General features: G+C 41.3%; 1 protein-coding gene across 1 annotated transcript in view; it reads right to left on the bottom strand.

Moving 5' to 3' along the window:
• The window catches only part of whrna (whirlin a), a 129788-nt gene that overhangs the window by 32254 nt on the left and 72836 nt on the right, over positions 1-24698 (bottom strand). Inside the window, exons 4-5 of the mRNA XM_063889815.1 lie at positions 3277-3551; positions 191-227 (exon numbers count right to left, since the gene is read on the bottom strand). Of these exons, the coding sequence (XP_063745885.1) occupies positions 191-227; positions 3277-3551 (312 nt within the window). The remainder of the gene's footprint in view (positions 1-190; positions 228-3276; positions 3552-24698) is intronic.

Genomic DNA, 24698 nt, shown 5'->3' with positions numbered 1-24698 from the left:
GGCGAGATCTGCTATTTACTGTGATCGGTGACACCGCTGACCTTCTGTCACGCTTCAATTCAATTTCTGATCCAGTGGTGGAGTTAACTGACGGACGGACAGGCAGATAAGATTGTCATGTCCTGAGAGAAACACACAGACTGTTCAGTGTACACACACAAAGGGAAAAATCACTTCCTGTGAATCATACCTTTCCGGCTGCCGAGGCTCCTTTGTCCACCGAGAAGCTGCGGACAAACATATGAGGACAAATTAATCACTGAGGGACAGTACAGTACAAACACAAACACAGACACACCCCCCCACACACACACACCCCCCCCCCCCCCACACACACACACACTGTATTCACATCGATAGAGGAAAACCCATGGAAATCATTCAGGGAGCCGCACACTTTAGGTTCCTGTTGTTTGAAAATAACACATTTTTTGTACTTTTGAATTTTCTCCTTCATGTCCCTTTGGTGGCTCTGGACATTATGATAAATGCACTGCACTTAAATAGTGCTTCATCAGGTCTTTCCCACCCATCAAAGCCCTTTACATATTACGAGTCATTCACCCATTCACACCTCATTCATGCAGAGCAGAACCACTTGCTCTGGGGAAGCTAACATTCACACATATCCATTTTTTTTGACAGCCATGCCAACGGGAGTAACTCAGGGTTAAGCATCTGGCCCAAGGATACAGTGACATGACGACCGCACAGGCTGGGATCGAACCCATTCCGGTCTGGTTGAAAGACGACCACATTTCCTCGCAGCCGTATCACTCGCCCTTCAATTAAATGTACGGCCTTCCTTATAATAAATCCTCAAACATAGTTGTCTCATGTCTGAACCCACCCATCAGACACAGAAAGACATCTGGAAGCACTGCCACAGGTGTGTTCATTACGAGGTAATGATCAGGATATGAGGACAGATAGGGAATTGTCAATATAGTTCGATGGAAAAGTAATTCAATCATCTAAATTCAATAATGGATGAGTCATTGTAATACTATCAGACATGACTGGAGTCCAAACTGCAGCTACGCTCTTATAGACTACCTTCTGATGACTTTCTTTTTATTTATGACTTTCATTCGACCCATGAGATGTTCCCTTCGAGTCAGGTGTCATTTTCTTTGATTGAAGTTAGATATAGATAGACACAAATCATAAAACTGAGGAAACTTATATCAGAATACTGTATCTCCCTGTCCTCTCAAACACACTCACACATGTGCGGGTACAGTACGATAAAAAAGATAAGCAATATCTAAACTGACGGGTTTTCATCTTCATGAATATAGTTCTCGTTCATCGCAGGCTGATAAATGTGTAGTTCCACAGATGTTAAATCCACGTCATGGCTTTGATGTTTTCTTATGATGTGGCGGAAACTACTGCAAATGTTTCTGTCCATGTCTCCCCCTCTGGCTTTTTAGATCAAAATGCATGTCACAAACTCACAACAACACGCTCTCTCCGACTCGACTAGATGTCTTTACATCCTAAAGTGCCCACGCAGCAACAGGCTTTGAATCCAGTGGTTAACACGGAAACTCAAAGTGCTGCCCTCGGAGCACGACGTTATCAAGAACATATAATAAACGGGGGGAAGAGAAAGACTGCAGGCCCACCTGCTAAGGCACAGACCCGTTACAGGATTCAAATTCAATTAGCCAGCTTGACTTTTGGGACCAACCATGCCATTTACTCTCAGCATAGTGAATTTTTAATTGCTCCTTCCTGGCTGCGCTCTTTGTACCGTCACATAATTGGTAGTCTTCATGTAAAACATACGCTAGTAAATCAAGCAGTGTGCAGCACTGGTACCGGGGGGGTACACAGGGAGGGGGTTCACTGCGTTATCAGTGTTAAAGTTTAATACCTTTTTGAGCTCTGTTTATTTTGGAGAATCAGAGAGGCATTCAAAGTTCTGAGTTGTCGGGCTCCCGGGTAGTGTGTGATTGAGTTGATGAGGAAATGAGTCTGGCATTTACATCAGACTTTCATTTGACTGTTGGGGCTCACATTCATTCCAGGTCAGGAGCTGCAGATGAGCTGCTCAGGTGTGGCTTTTTGAGAGGAGCTTTGGACAATATCCAACAGAGCTGCATATTGCATTTTTTATTTCCCACAAAAAAGGAGTGAATACCATTCCTGCCAACAGAGACAGACGCCTGATCACATTCAGACCTACTTTGGATCAAGAAAGGAAGTTATAATAATGTCTTAAATCTTCTGGGATTTCATCAAAGTATTGGGCACAGAAAAATATTGCTACTCTTTGGTGTTAATAATATGGTAGTTCTTCTCTTCCTGGATCCTGCTATTGAATTTCAATGTCTGTGTCATTTGCACAAGGGCTTGGAGAATATTAGAATGATTTAATTAAAGTCGATGTTCTTTTGATGATGTGTTTGCATTTGGTTTATGTGGAGAACATCCCCAGCTACCTCAGGCGTGCTGTGGAGCTGCTGCAGGCATGCTGACAAATCAATGTTGAAAAAGCCCTATTAATAGTTACATTGATGTTTTAGAATACTACCATACTCATCGACAAATGCTGCAGGGTTTCCCTCATGGCATCTGTACGTTGGGTGAACTATGATATAACTGTTACTATTAATGTGAGTTATATTAAGGCTTGCATTGCTGCTTTGAGTGACAGCTTGGTGCTGTTTAAGCCATTCTGTCTCGGTAACGTAGCATGTCTTAGTGCCACCCAAAATGATATCAGAAAAAGAGTTACGCTGCATCTCAATTTCGATAATTTACTTAGTACACAGTGAACGCTCCCTCAGCTTGCTAGCTAGCAAGTTATCTCTCTAGTTTGCAAATCATTAACCCAATAACAAATATTTAGCCTGAAATAATTATACACAGATTTACAGACCTCTCTCCCAATATTAGGGGATCCCAATGTATTTTTGGGCTAATGACGTCATGGACTGACAGCAGTGTGTGTGTGTGTGTGTGTGTGTGTGTGTGTGTGTGTGTGTGTGTCCAATACAAACAACATTTGCTTCAATGGCCGGCAGTCTTCTGGGGAGCCTGGAAGTATCCAGCGTACCATACTCACACACTGTATTTTGCCATACTTTACATTGGGATGCACTGATGCACTCAAAACAGCACATGCAGGTACAGAAGTACAAACATGTAAACACACAGTTAGCCCTCCACTTCACAGAACTCTTCAGAACCCTATGTGTGATGTCACAGCGACCAGGTTCATATTTTCTAACAGTTTATGGCTCGGATTGTTTTGTGACCACTCACCCTGCCATGCTGCTGTTGGCCGAGCACTCTCCGATCTGCGAGCTGGCGATCCACTTGGTCTCCCCCACCACCGTCCTGGCGTGCGGCAAGCGTCCCACGTCCTTCACCGTCATCATCAGGTGCCGTGACGACTTCAGGACCCTGACGGCCTCGTCGTGCGGGATGCTCAGGAAGCTGCGCCCGTTCACCTCCAAGATCTGATCTCCGACCTGCAGGGAAGGGAGGGAACACGTAGGCATGGTAGGGGGGGCTGAGCAAAGTGGTCCGTGCAGAGACTGCCGCATGCATAGGTTCAAGGTCAGAGGACAGAGAGAGCAGATGGAGGTGGTGGAGGAGTGTAACATGTTGGATGGATTAGAATGAGATAATTAGGTTGTATGGTGGAAAGCGTTGGCTCTCAGGTTGGACAGCTTACAGAAATAATTACACATGGAATAAAGTGTCCTCCGCTCACTGACAGGTTCAAGACCGGCACTGTTTAATACGCAATAGAAATGGCTTTCATATGAACATTTCACATTCTACCTAGGAGCCGAACCTGAAGGCAGCGGCAGGGAGTGGATAATGATGTCCATACTAAACACCACCTTGGACTGTCCCTCCTGTCTCTGATAATGAGCTGATTTTTTGGAGCTACAACCTCAAGGTCAAATCCTCTGAGGTGTAGCAGGGACCCCGTCTGTGCTCAATGAGGCGGAGCACCTTCTCCATTTTAAACTGCACTTTTCCTACATACTTGATCTGTGCGAAGGCCTCCCTTGGTTTCATCCCACAGCTGTCAATCAGCATGACTTATTATGTGCACCTGACAGAGAAAAATTACAAATACATTAAAAGGATGATACATGATTAAACAGGTCCTTAGAGGTCAACTCAACAATGGAAACAGAGAATGGACATGAATTTGAGGTTCTGGACTGCCTCTAGGTACTTGTTCATCCCATTGTTATTCAGTTGAAACAACAATGGGGTAAGTACATGGAGGACGAACTTAAATAAATGTGGAGTTTTAAAGAATATATGTCTTTACATTTATTTATGTATACTCAGTTTATCATTTTACTACTAACTTCCTGTCATTTATCTGTTGTAAAACAATGGACAAATGACAGAGAACCCATTTATACTGAACCTTTTTTAGTTTATGTACTATTTTGTTAATCTGCTGCTTCAAAAGCAATTTGCAACTGCCCTATAATACAGAGACACACAGCAGAAATTCAAGACTATTGTACACTTATAAGAAAATCTAAGTGTTGTTATTAATATCATATATCATTTTAAAGCTCTATACGATGGAAATGTCAGATCAAGTTTGAATGCGTTTGAATGCATTTGATAAGGCATTCAGTTTGCCCTTAGAGTCATGAAGATGTGACATAGTCTAAAATCTACAGGGATATATAACGTCTTTATGATTTGTCTAGGTTACACTGTTTTATAACGGCTCTATGTACAATGGCACAAAACTATGATAATTCTAATGCTGGAGGGATGAAAACAGAAGCGATAGCATATAGAAAGCTACCATTGCCTCAACACTACTATGCATTTCAAACACTAAGGACATACACCTGGCAAACATGGACTTTAACAAAAATGGCTAATCAGACATCATGATTCCAATTACGGTAAACACAGAGTGCCAACTAAGAGAGAGCTTGATTCCAACCTCAGTCCCTGTGCACACACTGTGGTAACAAATAGTCCCTTGTCCCCCAAATGTAAAGAAATAATGGCAGGTAGTTTAGATGCTTAGTGCTTCACACTGACTCTATTAACTTTAGCCGTCACCATAACTCTAATGAATTAGTCACAGTGGACACTCTCAACACTCCCCCTTTACAACCCGGCACAGAGTCGCTGGTCTTGCAAATTACTTTGTCTGGCATTTACACTTGATGTAGTGTTTAGCATTTAAAGAAAGTCTCCAAATGTAACTTTCTGTCCCTTTGTTCTATTCCCACTTTACTCTGGTCAGCCAACCGCACCTCACGATCATTTCCAATGACTAACTGGAAGCAGCAGCCAGTGCAAACTGGAGATTAAAGACGTTCAGAATCTCTTACGTTTCAGTTTCTCTGGCGTTTTTTCCGACAGCAGGAGACGACCCGACACACCGTATGTCACAGCTAATGCACTGCAGCACATCCGAGGACCTCCTCCACTAAACCTCCACCTTTATCAGATCCTTTAATGGCGCCGTTTTTAATATGTATGAGGGCCGTTTCATTACAAATGCAAAAGGGAAACATAATCAAAACTGAATTTCGAGATGCAATCAATTTAACCCCGTCCACCTCTGCTGCCACGGCAAACATTTCTCATTCGGGTTTAACTGAGGCCTCAGGAGAACAGAAATTTGAACACAGATTACAAGTGTTTTTCTTTCAGCTGTTTGTATAACAAAAAGGCATGAACAAGTCTCAATAATATGCCTCTCAGAGACTTTATACAGTGTACAGACCCCAGAGATCAGCCCGGGTTTACCTCAGTTCCACTTGGAATCGACGCAGCTTCAAAGCACACATGGCGTTATTTCACTTCTTTCTGTTCATACCTCTGTCACTGGGAAGATAGTGTCCCAGTCCCATTCAGCCATGACGTTGTGGCAGTGAGTCAGCATATATAAAACCTTAGCTGTGTCCCATATCATTCCCCGTTTAATATATAGGTCCCTTTATTGACCCTCAGCTCGAAAAGTGTAGTAGTAGGGACTTATAGACTGTTGTTTTCCAGAGGTGGAGGAAAATCCTTTGGGCACAGATCCTGCTTTCAAAATTGTACAAAGCGTATAGTATTATCATAAAAATATAGAACATAGTTTACTTATCTCTGCATTTCACTTTCACACTCGCACTATTTGTCTTTTTATGTCTTTAGTATATTGCTCTTCTGGAGGAGCCTCAGACTTCTGATTTTCATTTACAACAACTTTGCGTAGGACATACTGGACAATAAAAAACGTTGAATTTTCAAACACAACTTGCAAAATAGCCAAATGGAAGACAACATACGGTAGGTAGATATGCTAAAGGTTGCAAGGCAATTACTGCAACAGCCACATTGTCTCGGACTGTGTCCTGGAGAGACTCAGGTGACCCCACTCTAGCGCCTCGATGCCCGACTGAAGTCATGGCCATTAGGTAGGAGCTGCTGTTATAGCTGCAGGCAGATTTTATGGCTATTTTCAAGGATCAGATTCGGGGCAGTGCTTGAAAGTGAAATGTCAGCTATAAAATTAGAAATACAATCTGCCAAAACAGAACTCTCCGACTGGAAAGCTGCTGTAAAAAACGTGGTGGCAGTGATGGAAACAACACTGTGTAGGTGTCGTGTTTTATGTCGAGGTTTTACAGCGTACAGTACAGTAACAACTTTCATCCAGGTAGCGTCCCTGGAAAAAGCTATGTGAGGGGTTTAGGAAGATCCAGGGGCAATAACATATGAAAAGTACGGGGGACCAGGACAACATAGCAGTCTCTGTGAAGCTTTAAGAAGCCTTTCAGCTCCTAAAGTGGACAGAGTGCACTGGGCCTGACAGCCATTACAGAAACAAGCGCCCCCCAGAGCCAAGGTGTCCCGTCTTTATGACACACTGATGGCACCACAGAGGCGAGAGAAGGGGAATGATATACCAGTCTCTCTCTACGCAGGCATGTGTAGGAATGTATCGCTCATTATACACTAAGCTGCGAAATACTATAGAAGACAACCTGCTCCAAATCTGTAAATAACCCCACAAAACGACCATCACCGTAAGTAAAAATTGAGACAATGCTGGATATACCACTAGTCTAATAATCCAGTCAAAGCCCAGGGTATAAAGCCAGAGAAGCCTCTCGACTTGCAGAGACTTACCCTACAAGGCTCTTAATACCGTTTCCCATTAACTCCCTGTCCCCTTAGGAAGCTTTAATGCTGCTAACCCATCAAAGATGACAGGACACGTGTTGACACGTCTCATTAAGGAAAGGCACACAGTGTGTTGCTATTGTTTACGCTGGCTCAATGTCACGGTTTACAGGAACACTTGAAGTGAGCATGGTCAAGTGCTTCTCTTACCATGGTAGGTCAAAAGGTCTGCTGTGAAAAAGACAAATACAGTGCCATGGTGATAGGGAGTGGTGTGATACGCATTAAGACATGTGACCAGCAAACAAACTGGGCATACTGCAATGAAAAAATACATACAAATGCCACTTTTCCATATTTATTATTAGCTTTTTAGGAGAGTGAAGGCATGGCTATGGTAGAAGAAGAAGGAGAACCCACGATATATATGATATACTAGTGACATGCTTTCTATTGGAGGTCCAGGTTATTCTGTATCAGTCCTGTAATTTGCCTTAGCACTGCTGTGTGTGAGCCGCAGTTAATCAAGTCAGATTATTTGCACCTGTTGTATCTGGCAAATGATTAGGAACTTTAATTCTGACTCTAATTACATGCTGATTGAGTTTTATGACCCAGTGTGTCTCATTCAAAAACCACACTGTTAATTACAGAGGAACGAGTTAGAGGATGCCGATATATTGTAGCATTCCTCCTCTGGATGTCTTTATTATTCTAATGGCTCAGGACGGGACAATCGATATTTCAGAAAATTAACAACGTTCGGGACTCAATTGTTTGTGTTTTTTTTCTCTTTGATATATTCGCAGAACAACAAGAAAACTCTGCCTGTATTATGGAACACAAACACTAGCAAACTCATAGTGATCTACGCCCACACACAGCTGCAGCTCTGCAGGATGAAAGTTGAGTCACTGTGCCGTGCTATATCCCGCCGCCATAAAGCTGACACTAACGTCTTTCCTCTCCTCTCCGTAGACCACCATGACGTCCCCTATTGGTTTATTATGGACTATCATTTTGTAGCCTTTAAATGACACTGTGGGGGCCATGTCTTGATGGTAGCCTTCGATTTTGCGAAACTCATGGCATTGACCTCCATTGATTAAGGTTAGGGTGTCAGGTTTGTGTGATTGTTTTACGGCATATTTTGCAAATCGATGGTTACCAACAAGACAATAATGGCCGATGCAATCTTCTTTATGGAAATACAACTGAAAGGTTCTAGGAAAGAAGGTGGAGCTGGATATAAACTACTGCGCCTCTATCCTGATTGGAAGCAACACCCTAAAACATACACTGCTTGTTGCTTACTTAAAATGGGACGCTGATTTAATAACGGAACATCCCCATGTAATGAAAAAGACTAGATACTAGCAATGGAGACGATAAAGTCATTAAGACAATGTTTACTCTGGAAATAAATCAAGTGAAAAGTGGGGTCATTTTCACATAGACCTCTATACAATTAGACATCTGAAGGCTTCTACTTTTTTGGCTGCGTCATCTCACTTTATCTCATTTAGCAGTGTCCTAATATTCCATGCCCCCCGTAATATACTTCACTTTGAGAGAAGATGGGCCCTGTCATGAGTCACAAGCACTTCAATTTCTGTGATCAATCTCTGCGCCACACCAGAGGCGCCGCCGCAGTCAGGGTAATTAAACGACAAACAATGGCACTGACAAAATATGATTAGAACTGTAAGCAAGGCTGCGTGTGCAGTGAAAAGCCCCACACACACATTAACTTCCAATTATTGTCTCCCAATTATGATCCCAATTATGAAGATTATACGTCCACAATGATTCCTCAAACAAACACACAGCCGCCTGACACTGAGGATTCCCCGGGACCAGGAGAGGGAGGGAGGTGTGTGTATAAAAAAAGTTTCTGTGGATTGAAAGTCAATCTATGGGGTGGTGGCATCTTACTCGTCCATTGTAAAGGATTTTAAAAGCTGCAATAAGTGTATATTTTCACTTAATCCCAAATACCTCTCACTGCCTCATTCTTCCAAGCTTGAAATAGGCCCTGCAAATGCAATTCTACACAACAGTGCCATGGTGTTTTATGAAGCATCCCAATTTTAAAGACGCTTTTCTATAAAAGCAGATGGATTTAAGGCAAAAGACAAGTTAGGAAATTAGAAAGAGTAATGAGGAATCGACTAATACATTGTTTGTGTGGGGATTTTAAGCTTTAAATAAGAATAATATCAGCAGAAAATGTAAATAGAAACACGGATGCCGCGTAATAAAGTCCTTTTCACGTCTGCACAAAATCTAAATGCTCCATAAACATGACTTAAAGTAAACACACATTTTTTTATTTGGATTTCATATCATTTCAAAGCAAGAAAGTTAGCAGATTAATTATAATTTGCTGCAAACTTCATCTGAAATCGAAAGCAGTATGACGCCACGGTCCATTGTTTGATGGCAAATGAAAATGAAAATGTGTCAACCCCTGCCTTTCTTTGTTCTCCTCATCCAAAGGCACAGCGACGGTGAGACCTCAACATCTGCTAGAATCCCTTGTGATCACATTGGATAAACTCTTTGCATACTCAGCAAGTTAGTTCACATTCAACCTTTCAGTGTCTCCGAGTGCTGACTCATTTCAGACTAAAACGAAAGTAACATCCACATTAAAAAAAGGCCCCGTTCATTCATCACAGGGGGGCGATTGCAGAGCGAGATGAGCTCAGCTATAAACTTTTACACAGCCGCTCTACCTGAATTTGTCTGGATTATGCCACTTGAGCAATGCCAGCTTTCCAAGTCAATGCAACACATTAATCAGACGGGAGATTATAGGCTCTCAATAAAAACACTAATAAACTGACTAACAAACGGGCAGTAAAAAGATTAAGCTACAGAAAGAATTACTATCATTCATCTTCGCCGCTATGCTGCTTTACTAATAATCCTTAAAGGAAGACAGTCCTCTCCGTTTGAAGACCGACTCTAATGCAAATTTAAGTGCATTGCTTGGCAAGTGGTAAGTGATGATCTATATCCCCTGTCTCCTTGTGCTCAGGATAAGTGCACTCCAAAAACCTTTTCTGGCTCCTTCCTTTTCTCTTTCTGCTTTTAAGAGTTGACTTGTGATCTCATGTGGGTACATTAACACATATTTGTGTTTTAACAAAGTCTGATGCTCTTTAAATATATGAGGGACTGTAGAGTTTTGGAATACAGACTCAAACACAAGGGCATTTTCACATCTACAGTACTGAATCACTCCCTATGTGTGTTCTACAGAACTGAGGGAAGATTGTGCTCCTATTCAGTCGTTTGGTCAGGACTATAGTGGAGGATCTTACTGACATTATCAGATCTGTGTGATGAACAGTCTGGGTCACACAGCTCAGGGCTGCATGGTGGCGGACACACTGGGGAGATAGTGGTGGCAGCTACTGATCCATAGAGATACAGGGAAGCTGTTTTATCTGCTCTTTTGGCACTTCTTTCACTCAAATGGTTTCTTTCCTCTCCGGCCAGATCTTTCTCGGAGTGTGTTTGGGTGTCCTGTTGGTCGGACTCGAGCTGTCTTGTAGATATGTCTAGATATTATGTGTATCTGGTTAAAACCGTGTGTAGAATTAGGCCAGTTTTAGTCCTCACACAATTTAGCAAACTAAAAGTAAAAAAGTGATAGGTTTGAAAAAAAAGTTTTAAAAGTCTACATTTAGAAACAAATCCAGAAATGTGTAAAAAAAAGTCTGATCTTTTAGGAAAAAAGTGATAATTTTCGGATATTTAAACCAGTAGTTTTTAAAGAAGATGATAAGGGCCACATGAAGGAGTTAGTATAACGAAAAAATAGTTGGAGATTTAAAAACAAAAGCCAGACATTTTTGTAAAAGGTGATCATTTAGAAAAAAAATCCAGGAATGCAAAAGAAAGTATGTAATATGGCTGCAACAAGACAAACGTTTGAGCTGACAGGGATTGGATTTCCACAGGATTTGGTATAAATAAAGTATTCTGATTCTGATAAAGCCATTGACTTCTATGTGTCTTTTGCACTGCGGGTCTACGCTCAAGGACGCTCACATGGCACTAAATACATCATAATTGTGTCCCTTACCAGCTGTGGATGTGGCTCCAGTGATTATATCTCCATCACATCTGCATTTATAGCTGCTCAATAGTCCATGACATGTTGCTTTCCAGAAAAAAATGAAGCTGCTTTGACTGTAATCTCTGCCGCTCCCACCTCAGCTCTCCTGACATTTCCTCCTCTCTCCCTTGGCAGAAGGAAGGGAACAGCAGAGAGATTAAATATCGACTCCTTCTAACGGCTTTTACCTATGTCTTCTTAAATGGGCATAATTCGTTATAAATTAAGGTCAGCAGATGAGTCGTCCCTCCCTCCGAAATGAAAATGGACCGGCACATCAAGTGTGCCAAAGTCCAGACAACACATTCATCCTTACTGTGAGACCTTCACTGGAAATAATTAAACTTTAATTAGACCCATTAGCTTCCTTACCTTTCATTGTTTCGCTCATTACAGCTTTTAACAAGTCATTTATTTTATTACTTTAGCAGTCTACTTTTCAATAATGTTCCCTTCCTGTTTAATTTCACTTCTCTAGCCTCTTTCCTGCCCTTCTCACACCTCATTCCCCCACCTCCTCGCTATTTTCCTCAAACTCTCCTTCCTAAACCTGTGCTTTCCTTGGCTGACTCCCCAGCCCCCTGCTTTCTCTAAAACTCCTAAACACATACTGTATCATACCGTATGTTGCTACATCTGAACAGGAGAGGTTCAGTTCATCTTCATGAAGCAGAGTGCATAAGAAAGGAAGCTGGTATGGATTGTTTTCCTGTGCACCGACAACAGCCACGATCTAGAGGCTATGTTGCTTTGCTCAAAAGGTCAGCACACTTTTCAAACACAATTCAATAGGCAGATCATGGTAACAAGGCATTGTCTGTTTGCAATAATATGTTACTCTTCCATGAAATATTTCAATCATGATGCATGGAAAGACATGTCAGCTTTAAACTTTGAAAAGGTTAAGTCTTCAGATAAATAGAAACAAAGCTTTCTATATCTTAGAAAGACTCTGCACAGCTGCTGAGCTTCAGAACGACTCCTCTGTGGAGCAGGAGAACATGTTCTCTGACAGCAGAGAAGTGCAGAGCAGCGAGAAGAGTGAAATCTGAGCGTATAAGCCTGACTCATCCTGCCTGAGCATACTACTGATACAACACACATCCAAACTGCATCAGATAATCCATCGGACCCGCACTGATGAGTTAAACTGCATCACTGAGGCCCAAAGCACAGATCAGTGTGAAGAGTGTATCAGAAACAGCAGGAAGTCTTTCTGCTGTCTTTATTTTGTTACGTTTTAACAAGCAACACATGCTGGCAGCAGGATATCTCCATCAGATAAGCTGGAGTCTGTGGAGCTGCTTTCAGAGCACATAAGGAACAGGTGTTTGGATAGCATCTGTTCTTAAACACTGGTGAGCCATTGCAATAGTCGTTCTGTTATCATGCATACAGAAAGACACACATATCATATTGAGTTATGTTTACAGCAGGAGGTAATTGTTATTACACTGTTCAGTTGAATACTCAATATTGATTGGACCATTTGGACATAAAGCTTTCTGATCTTTTTCAATAGCAGGATGTTGATTTAAAATAATCTGTGGTAAAAAAACAACAACACCTTAGCTTTTCTCCATCAGACCACGGAATACTTTTTCAACACTAGAATTGCGGAGAGCACACCACTAGAAATGTGACAGCTTAAGTGTCCCCAGTACGGAGAAAAATAGAACAATAACAAGAAAACACAGAGAGCTAAAGGCCAGAGAAATCACAACAGGAGATAGACAGGAAGTAAACAGCAACAGGAACACGGTATGGGCTCTGGCATTGTTTAAACTTTAAAGAATGGTGAATGGAAAATGAAACATGGACGGTTATAGGCTGAAAACTTTGACCAGTGTTGCCGTCATTTAAAGAGGATCTTAGGAGTAACACAAACTATTCTTAAAGGAAACAATACAATATTTAAAGCAATAAAATCACATTTGAATCAATATTTTATACGATTTATTCAGTCAGCCTTGTAATAAGTTGGATAATATGGAGGTGACCTGATCAAGGTTCCTTTTGCTATAATGACGACAGGAATCATTAACTCTCCGACTTGATAAATGACTCAAAAGATTTACAGACCAAAATTATTGCATTCCACGTAATGTCTGTTAAACTGGGGAATTAACCTTTATCGTTGAGTGGTTTTTCCCCAGATATGCACTAATGGGCAGCGGTCATCACCCATTACGAGCCAATAATGATCTTTATGATTATTGCCCCTGGGGATTCATTCACAACATTTAAAGATCTTATCTTGGTCGAAACCGCTCTTATAATATGTCTAGTAAACATTTACCCAGACATGTGCAGTCAGGCGAGGGATGATCTGTCTTTCATCAGGCTGACGTTCCTCAATAATTGGAAGGATTGGCAAAAAAAAAGACAATGTATAAAAGGTTGACATATGTGGTTTTGAGGGAAACATCTTGACAACTAATAGATGGATTACCACCAAATTCAACACACATATTGAAGATCCAAAGAGGAACACTTCTTATGGCTTTGGTGATGTTCAGATCTTTCCTATAGCCCCAACATCAGGGTATTCCTTTCACCTATTCACTGCCATATCTCCATAACTTGTACTTGGATTTGCAGAAGACACCATATCAATAGTTTCCTTACTGATGCACCCTATTTTGTTTCATATGTACTCTCCACAAAAGGAGCGTCAGCATGACAGTGATCCGTTACGCTCGGTGCTTCTGAACGCTCTCTTCAGTCACGCTCGCTGCTCAATCTGACAAACTTCTGTACGGAGAACATCTCTCCCTGTGAGGGCGAGTCAAAACACAGCGGAGTTTATCAGGGTCGATCCTAATGAATCATCGCCACACTGTCGGGTAACATCTGTTGAGGTTAATTAAGGCCATGACAATACATTTTCTGAATCAGCTACAAGTGACGGACTTCCACATGGATGTACTGCTCTGTGTGTTTCTGTCTTTGTGGCGGAGCTCTGAAGAAAAAGCCTTTCAGAATGTAACAATACAGAAGCCATGACAAGTTGTAGAGTTTTATGCTTAAGAAGTAGTCCATTTTGAATGTTATATATTCCTACCATTTCAATTAAGTAATGCACGAGTGAATGTGAGTGAACCTGCATGACAAAGCATGAGTGCTGCATGAAATGCAATGGTAACTCATTATGCACACCACTGCATTGTCCCTCATGGTGCTTGTACTGGACCCAAGTGTTCAGAGCCAGCTTTTAGTCCATACTTGATATTTTACTGCCCTTAGCATTGTGTGATGAGTAGAGCAATAACACCAAGATTTACGTTTCAAAAAGGGGCCCAATTATGCATTTTGAGGTATTCCCTTTCTCGTAATATAGGTTTTAGTGCATGTAAATGGTCTGCAAAGACTAACATCTCAAAGTTCTCTCCAGAGGGAGTTTCTCTTCAACACCAATTGGACTCCTTTGTTTACTTCAGTCATATAGTGACATCAGTATCTAACACTCGCGCTTCCATTGGTTAGCGATCTAACATATTGTACGAGAGGGCAAAGGGGCGGGACTTCTCTAAGGGGTTAACCAATCACAGCAGACTGGGTTCTGGTTTCAGACAGAGGGTGAAAACATATGAACATTAAGCATGTAAACAAGTGACAGTAGAGGATCCTGAAAATGAGCATATGTCTTTTTAAGGAAATCTTGGATTCAATGAAATGAACCCACTAGCTTTAAAGGTTTCGGGAAAGAGGTTGAAATAAAAAGCACTTGAACTGCTTTCACTGACATAGTCGTGTACAGAGTTCAAATAAATGTTTGCTTCAATATGAACATAAACTTGTGTTTTATCGATGTGCCCCGTCCCAAAACACCAAAAACGGGAAGAATGAATCCAAGTAAATATTTGTTCCATCTGTGTTTTTGGACATTGCTGTGTGACTTGTGTGTGTATAGTGGCGTTCGGTTGGGAAATATAACTATCACAGCAGTACCGACAGTCACTCGCAAAGAAAATGTGCGGTTTGCCTTTATAAAACGTAACATCTCAATATCCAAAGGGCATTCCCTATTTGTCTCTGTTCCATTTGTACGACAGAGCGGTGACTTTGTAGTCTGTGCCAACAGATATGACACAATTACTAGCATTTGGCTCAGTGGGGCGACGGAGAGAGAAGCCTGCAGGAGCCACATCACAGAGAAACAGATGGGATGTATCCACACTCGCTCCCTTAGCCCGACTCCTAATGTGACAGAACGTCAGGGTGTGCATCCATATCACTCAGAGCAGGTGAGTGTGCAGTTCACAGAATATAAAAGAGGGTAAATGTTTTACAGAGATTCCCTGTTGTTATCAACATAGCAATGAAACGTTTATATTAAATGCATCTATAAAAAGTGGAATGTTGATCATTTTTTTACCCTTTATCTGCTTCTGGCAACAAGCAGTGTCATTAAAGGGGATTATAGGAGTCCTCCTCCTTATGTCTTTGCTCTGGGTGTGAGAAAGACAATGATTGAACGACTATGACTGTGTAGTTCTTCGGGAGGACAGTGAAGGCGAGACTGGCTAATGAGACCCTCATCATCGGTGCTCACTTACTCTAGTGCTCAGAACACGAGCGTCTAAAAATACTTTTTGAACAACTGCTTTCGAGTCATATCGGCAAATGAAATGGCTTCTAACAGTGGTTTTCAGAATGTTTGTGCAGAATGTGTGTATCTATTCACAGGGTTGCTCACCAGTGGGAACACGAGCACTGACCTCTAGCTGCGGTGCAAAGGAGGAAGTCCAGTGACGTTGCATAAAAACCAAAAGGCTGGACGGAACGGAAAATGCATATCTGTATTCAGACTCACCTGTGTATGTCCAGAGCATGCAATGTAGACAATAACAGAGTGGAAAGCTGAATTTTCCCTTTGGTATGAATAAAGTGTCGTCCAGAACTCAACCTGTCAAAACCCCAATCCTTTTACAATGTTACTTTTGATCTACTTCAGTTTTCCCCCTTCTGAGGCGTTAAGAGTTGTAGTGAAAACAAAAGGCATTTACTGTGCTGAAATCCTTCAAAACCCGTAGTTTGACCGAGCAAAGCAGCGTGATCGTTATTCTATGATGATAAAACATAGGCTGTGAACAGCGTGAAGCTTTTACCCGGGTTGTTTTCTGATTGGGCGATCATTTCTTTTTACTTCCCCTTTTAAGTGGTTTTCTCTTACCCTTTGCTTCTTTGTTTGTTGTTTTTAAAAACTAAGAAACATAATCAAACAAAATCCCACAACAATAAATCTGCTTCACTGGGTTAGACATATTTTGGGCTAAGTGCAAACAATCAAGAAAAAAACAAAGAAAGAATAAAATGCTTTAAACGGCTAAATTTAGAGTAGAATGGGTGGGGGGGGGGGGGGGGGGGGAGAACAGAGAGTGGGCCAACAGGCATGGTTTTGTGTGAAGAGCAGCAGTTGTTATTTACTCCTCAGCGTTCCCCTGAGAGTTAGGGAAATGAGGAAGCCCAGGTGCCTGTCAACGGGCCAGACTTTGATCAATGAGCCTCTGGGTAGCAATCCCACTTTTCAGTTTTCAGTGTGGTCCGCCGTCGGAGCTTTTGCATTCAAATCTTGTGTTTATTAAAGCAGGAAACAAGGAACGGCCTTCTCTTATCTTCCAGCACAGCGGGGTTTATCTACTGGTGTGGGCAGGCAGTGTATAATAAGTAGAAATAAATGGCTTGCTTTGCCTTTTAAGTGCTTTCCAGCTGTGCAGCCCGAAATAGTCTAATGTGGAGCCTGTTTCCACTTCACAGAGCACATATTCTACAGTGCGTGTACCTGTGTGATAGATAGAAGTGTGACAGACAATAATGTGACTTATAATGAACACAATATCACTTTCAAACCGGAAAAGTTTCCCTTCATTGAGTTTCCAATGAACTCTTTATTGATTCGTGCGCAAAGTAATGCATAGTTAATTTCTGCTGAGACTGATGGGTAAAGCGCAACAGAGTCAGCATGCAGCATACTTTCATTCCAAGCTCCAAGGAACAGCAGAGATCTTTGAAGGGAATTTAATATAATGATCAAACCGTGATATACAATTTCCACAACGGTCAGGAGACTTCTTCAAAAAGACACCTGTAATTAAGGGGACAATCTGAGCTAAATCAATTACGCAATACTATCACTTAACTGCCCTTCGATCCAAAAGTTCTTAAATGTTCTGATAGCTCAATCCGGGGTTATTTTCCTCCTCCGTTTTTGTGAATAAAGCAAGCAAAACGAAGTGGCTGTTAGGAAACAAAAGTGCTTTGGTGTATTGGCACAATGGATGTGGAATATCTGGGTCATTTTAGACTTGGAAGTTAAACTTTTTGAGACTAATTTGTCCCTGATCTGCTTGAATGACTAATGCTGTAGATTTGAAAAAAAAAAAATGTTGTTATGAAAGCCAAAAAGGCCTGGAAAATACTGACACACTGAATGTTTTACAGGGATAGTGCTGCTTGTTCCTCCGGATTTCAACATCTCTGTCTCTGCTGTTAGCTTCTGTTTTGATGTTTCCTTCAACAGCAGCAGCAAAGTGTTGAAAACATAAATCCCTTTCCTCTTCTTTGGTTGTGAAGCTGTCCAATAAAGGCATCCTTATCTTAATCCATTAGATGTGTGATTTCTAACACATCCTGCCATGTTATTTTTCCTCCTCAGTTTAATGCTCTAAGCATATTTTTATTTTTGTTTTCTCTTCTGCTCACTTCAGATTTCAACTTTATTTGGCCCTGAAGGGAAATTGGATTTGCAAAAGGGAGTGTGACAGAAACAAACATGGAAACTTTGGTCAGAATAACAAACACTCAGCACTGTGCTGCATCAATGGACAGGCATTGGGAACAGCTATGGAATGATAACTACTCCGTGTTTCCCAATAAATAAAAGAATGACCAGCACACAATTTTAATCAGGATCAAAAGCAGCAGCAACCTTTACTTTCATACAGAAAAAAGGAAGATATGTGGCTTCAGGTCAGAGAGGACGGAGATACAGAAGTAATCAATGCACCCGGTCATGTAATCACTCCCGATGACGAGGATGGGTGCTGTCACACAGGATGGAATTTGCCCTCTCTTCCACCTGACAGTTATAAACAGATTCCGAACAGGCAGGCTACTCTACTGTTTGTGTTTAATATTTTAGCCCAAGGCTGAAAAAAATAAAGAAACATTTTTAAATTCAGTCAGTTTTGGACTTGGTCATGACGACGTGTCAACCTCGCTAATGAACCCTCCCAGAAGTCGTTTGAGTGCTACATACAAAAAGTAAAAGTGTAAAAACTAATTATGTTTGTAATCAACTAGAATATGGAAGAGGATCACCATTATCCTCTTCCACACTGCTTTAGTATTACCCTCAAACATCTCTCCCTCACTCTCTTCTTTTACAACCTCACTCAAAACCCATCCCTCTCTATCTGCTTTTAATCAGTGCTCCATTTCTGAATTTTTCATTATCTGCATTTAAAGCAGTCTCGTGTGTGTACAATTTAAAATAAAGAATCCATTAGCCCGCCCTTTCCTTTTCATTGTTTTTGTTGCTCTCCTGATTACCATTTAAAGTGAAGTGCCTTTGAGTACCTCTAAAAGCACTATACAAATTAAATGTAGTAATATTACTATTCAAAGTACATCACGAGAAGCAAGTGCAGTTCTGAGAGAACTGCCTCGTCTTTTTCTGTGCTGGAAGAGATAATGGACATTTGTTCAAAACCTGCAGGCCAGTTTCACATTGTAGTCACTTGTTTGTACATTAACTTCAATACGTTTGACAAAAGAGTCAAGCGAGTAAGCTCAAAATGAGAAACTACAGGGGTAAATGTGACAAAACGGCTGAAAATAAGAAAAGAAAGCACAGTTTGTGCAGTTTCATGTACGGGGCGCTGCACGATAGCTGCCCACTGCTCCTAGTACTAGGATGGGTTAAATGCAGAACACCAATTTCACTGTGTGTGCTCTGCTGTGTGCATGTATGTGACAATAAAGAGGGTTTCATCCTCCGATTCTATCTATGTGGGAACATATAATCTAGGCCCATAAGTGCTGGGGTTAACTATCAAACACGTTTCACCGCTAAGGGATCTGAGAACGCACACCAGCTAAGGCAATGGCACAAGGTCAGACACAGCTACTTCAAAGAATCCAAATAACTGGATAGCATAGTTACTTTATCAGTCGCTCTTAAAGGTCTCAAATTGTCAATGGAAACTTCTTTTGATGAGGGTAATGTGAGAGATTCAAAAGTGTACACTGAGGTACTGAAGATAATCACCACATTTAATCAGTTTTAATGATCTGTATTGTTACTTGCTGTGCCTGAACCTCCCATTAAAAATACAACTCTCTTCAAACAATGTCCTTTCTCATGCCGTTGCTGTCCTTCAAAATGTTGGGTGTATTTTTATAAGAATTTCCACTTAACTATTTCCTTAGAGAGGGATAATAAAGACATTCTTCCCTGTATTTTTAAGATTGATTTAACTATTATTGTGCAGATCAGGCACATTTTCTGGCTGGAAAGTGTATGTGGATGCCACAGATTATCCAGAAAGGACCTGCAGTGTCATGTCTTAGACACTTATGGAGGAATGTCTTGTTAATATTACTTTTATTAGATTTCTGCTTCATTAAAACACTCACATTGAAAACTGGCAGTAAAGATATGTCAAAGGAAAGGAATCAAAGCAACAAAAGGATCGAGGTTAATTATAAAGCGACTGCGTAAGAGCCACTTCAACAGCCCAGAAGTAGCTATTTTAGATTTTATTTGATACCCTTTTATCTTTTCTATGAACTGGAAGTAAAGTCAATCGACTGAATCTTCCCGGATCTTTTCAGCAGAATACTGTGCTGTCTGTTCGGAAATGATGTTTGACTTAAGGGAACTGCTTTCTTAAACATCAGAGGGTGGTCAGCATCGAGTTTGATCAAGGATGATTCTTAAATCTTGTTTCATTATGAATACCTCAGTTGTATTAATCAATGTCCGCCCTCATTTTGTATGAACAAATATGAACAAGGCCCCAAAATTTTCCTCATTTTTGAAGTAATGTTTGTATATTGTGTTATTGGTAGTGGAACAGTGGAGAGGCTGCATAAAGCCAAAATAAATAACACAATAGAAAAACCCAGGACCTGAAAGCAGACCCTGAGGAGCTCCACGCATTAGTGTATTGTGGGTTTTTAATGTATGAGGCGTGTGACTAAAGTCTTCATTCATATGCTAAACTGTTACGAGACATTCCTTGGGTAATATTTATCATGTTCTGAATGGGTATATAGACAAAATGTAACATAACTGGTACCGTAAGCACATCTTTTACAATTCTTTTGATCGATCATGTGGATATTGTATAGACCCAGCATTGCATATAGGATGTCTTGCCAAGTTGTGAGAACGTTTGTGAATAACCAAGTCTCCATTGTGGTGCGTTCACCCTCTCTGGGCTTACAAAGGTCCAGGGTTTGAATCTCCAGGGTGCTTTGCCCTGCTGGCAAATAACGTGAGCCCTCAGGACAATAACCCCAGCCACAGCTTGTTCACCCTGCAAGATATATACAGGAGTGCAGACTGTGGTACCACCGGAATAAAAGGCAGATTCCTGACCTCAATCACAAAAAAAACAAACGCTTTAGTTATTTTTCTACGTGGCAGAATGAGACTATAACTGCATTTAGTTGCACAACTCTGTAATGGAGCATTATAATGCAGCATTACATCTACGTTGTGCTCATTGAGGTCTCTCTGCTTAAACAATTGCTTGTGTCCATATTTAACATATTCATTTGTTTAAAAAAAAGAAGACAAACAATCAAAACACCAGTGGAGATGTTAAGATTTTTCAGGTCTCACTGTTAAAATGATGTTGCAATAACGCTTCTTCATTGTCTAGATGGCTAAGGCTATGTATTCTGGTTAGAGAGAGAAACACAGACACACACATCAGCCTTGTTGTTCGCCAAGAATGCCCTCTTTGTCCTGATTTGTTTTGTGCTCTTTCAGCAGGATTGCTTTATCATCAGAGGATGGAAAAATCACCTCTGTGCAAATTGAAAAAAGTTGGCCTTAATCCATCTACGTGCTTGGCACTCTCTTTGTTCGGTTAAATAAGGTCCATGTGTATACACCGTCTATAGGTGTGGTTGGTAAGCCTACAGTGTTTAGGTTCAAAAGCAAAATAATGTCTTATTGAATTTCAACAGTGTTTAGTTGCCTCTGTTTTGACATTGAAGGAGGCATAACCTTTTCCCCTCGGCTTTGATTAAATTAAACCGGACCAGTCAGATGTCATCAGAAGGGCACTAGGCAGGACTGACCTTTCTCTTCTGTTATATTGTGGTGAGTGGGCTAAGGTGCAGTTTGGGGAATGTTAGCCACCAGACAAAGTCTTTCTGAGGTCGTGTTCAGAGCTAACATTACCAAGAGTCGCATGTTGACAGCTCTAAGAATAGTTGTGAATGCACCCCGGACACATTAGGATTAGATAGCTCGGACCCATTTGAAGGAAACCACATCATTAAGCAGTGTGTATGCCTTGTGGGTCACATTGAAGGACTTCTTAAAGAACTTGTCGGCACGTCTGTTGTTTTTCAACCCAGATTGCCAAGATCTGGGTGTGACACTAGACGACCTGTCATTCACTGCTGTCCTTCACTGCTACAACCAGCTCCTGCATATACACCCTCTACAACATCCCGTGGATACGTCCCCTACTGACCCAGAAGGTGAGGCAGGTTTTGGTCCAGGCTCTTGTCTTCTTACGTCTTGACAACTGCAACTACTCCTGACTGGTCTCACTTCAAAACCTGACATCTGCAGCTTATTCAGAATGCAGCAGCTCGACTGACCGTCTCCATACCTACAAGTTCTCCAACACCACACCGCTCCTCTGCTCCCTTCACTGGCTGCCTGAATCAGCTTCAAGACACTGGTACTTCCCACCGTGCTATAAATGGATCCAGTCCTTCTAGATCAAGGACATGGTCAATGTATACACTCCAGCAGGTGCACTTCCCTACGTATCAACCAATCAGCTCGCTACTCCCTCACTACAAGTTGGACCCAGGTTACTCTCTACAACAACATGCCTAACCGGGCTTCAAAATGGTGGAACGATTACCCATTGACATCAGAACAACAGAGAGTCACATATGGTCTGTCGCAGCCTGTTTCACTTCTGCCTTTAAATCTAACACTAAGTAAAATTGTAGCACTTAAAGGGTTTAGCCTATTTGAAACTAATGCACCAGCACTTACAGTGGTTTTGCTTGTTTGAAGCTAATTTACCTGCATGTTTTTTCTGTTCTGAGCTTGTATCTCTGTATTGCACTTATTGTTAGTTGGATAAAAGCCATCCACACTTACAAACATAAAAGGCATTTACATTAACTTGCATGTTGACCCTGATTGAATACATTTCTGTTCTTACACATGCTAACATTAAACAACAAAGCTTTTTATGAGGCTTCCCGTCAAAAGCGCCGAAAAAGCACAGTGGTAACATTTACACAGCCAAGCTTTTATTTTCCCAAAGACTGAAGGGCGAGGAAGTGACATCTCGGTGGTGTAATGATTAAAGAAGCCTAGGAGCGATACAAGCCATCCATCAAAGTCACAGTAGCCAGATGAAAAGCAGCGCACGGACGCAGACGGTAAAGACATTCTGCTGCCGGTTAAGAAGCTGTAGCGTCGCGGACCGTGATGAGGCAGCGTCTTCTCCTGCTGAGCGCTTGACAATCAGGGACGTCTTTGCATGAGTGTGCGCCCTCAGGATGTTTATGACACTGCTTAGGATGCACAATGGATCCCTGTAAGTTATCACATAAAGGGTACTTAAATTCAGAGTTAGCTGCTTGGCTCTTTTTGTGATTAGAACAATGCAGTGAAGAAATTGCTAAAGAATGCAAACTCATACATATCATATCTTTGTCTGTACTGGGAGGGTTTGGTAACTTATAATTAGCTGAAAATACGGTATTATTTAAAGTACCGCATTCTAAAAGATAATGTCTATAATCACTATGGTATTGATATAGCAACGGATGATTTGCTCAGTTGTACGTTCTTTTGTAGCTACCCACAAGTACGTTTAAAGTAGTTCTTATATGATGTAAAGGATTTCTGATTATTGCATGAAAGTAACTGTCCCCCCACATAACAAGGTAGAGATTTGAATGCCAGTCACATGCTTCAGTGTCCAGCAGCTACAGATGAATAGAGTGGGCAAAAAATATTCATAACACCACATCACAACCACCACCCTCAGCCTAACATCACTGGCCTTTACTAGCACTGAGAAACTAAAGGCCATGCAAAGCAATTACCCAGACAGTCATCTGCCAACCAGCATCATCATCACTCTGGTACCAAGGAATCTGTCTGACTTTATCAATAGACAAGCTTTGCTGTGTAAAACAAGCAACAACAAGTAAACATCCTCACTGACAATAACCTGCTGGATTTTTAGTGGTCAAAATAACAAAGATATGAGTTGTATTTTATACTCAGAGTGTTTAATCAAAACAATGATATCTGCTTTCCGAGTTAAGGGAGCGTTGGTGTGAATTATATCACCAATCACAACAGAGCCAGCCAGCGCTGACTGCAGAGCAGACTGGGCTCTGGTGAAAAATAAAGACCTTTTTGAACATTAAATTCACGGTAGATGCACAAAATAAGAAAATACACAAACGTGAAACAATTTTTATCTGGCCTGTGATTTGGATCCAATCCAAAATATTATGGGTTCCAACTATTTCTTTTCTCTTTTCCTCCTGACAGAAAAAAACAAGCATGAAAACATGACCTCCTTGGCATAGGTAAACCTACCACTAGAGTCTCACAAATTTGCTTTATTCTCAGTGATGCCTGGTTCAACTCCAACACAATCAATTATTCAGCTGCGTGCAAACAAACAAAAGAACTAGTTTAGGCTTTAGATGTCCGCCCTGCTGTTTCAGACTGGAAAATCTGGCTATTACGCTGAACAAATTTGAAGAACACACATTTGGTTTTCCTTCCATTTGTGTAGCCACGTCATGTAGAGTGTAGCCTAGAGGAACAAATCATCCTTGAAATAATTCATGCCCGGACACAGACCTCAGTCACATCTGTTCTGCAGGTGATATAACTTTCTCTTCTTTAAAGTTTGAAAGGAAAGGTCAAATGGTCCATACGGGCAGATAACACTGTAAGAACATCAGAGTAATAGTGAGGTACAGGAGGACGCTAAATGCATGGTTGACTGGATACAAAGACACTACAGAGCATGTGGCAATAAAGCAAAGCTAGTGAAGGGTAATGCTGATGCCAACAACACCTGTCTGCTGCCTCGTACATCCTTTGCTCTTTATTACAAACAGGTACATGGTGTTGCCTCACTGAGGTATAAAACCCCCAAAAAGACACACTTTGGAACAACACTTTCTACTAGAGTCA

Source organism: Eleginops maclovinus, chromosome 8, assembly GCF_036324505.1.
Source record: "Eleginops maclovinus isolate JMC-PN-2008 ecotype Puerto Natales chromosome 8, JC_Emac_rtc_rv5, whole genome shotgun sequence".
Lineage (NCBI taxonomy): Eukaryota > Metazoa > Chordata > Actinopteri > Perciformes > Eleginopidae > Eleginops > Eleginops maclovinus.
The sequence above is the reverse complement of the archived record's forward strand: the minus strand, read 5'-3'. Positions and strand labels throughout refer to the sequence as shown.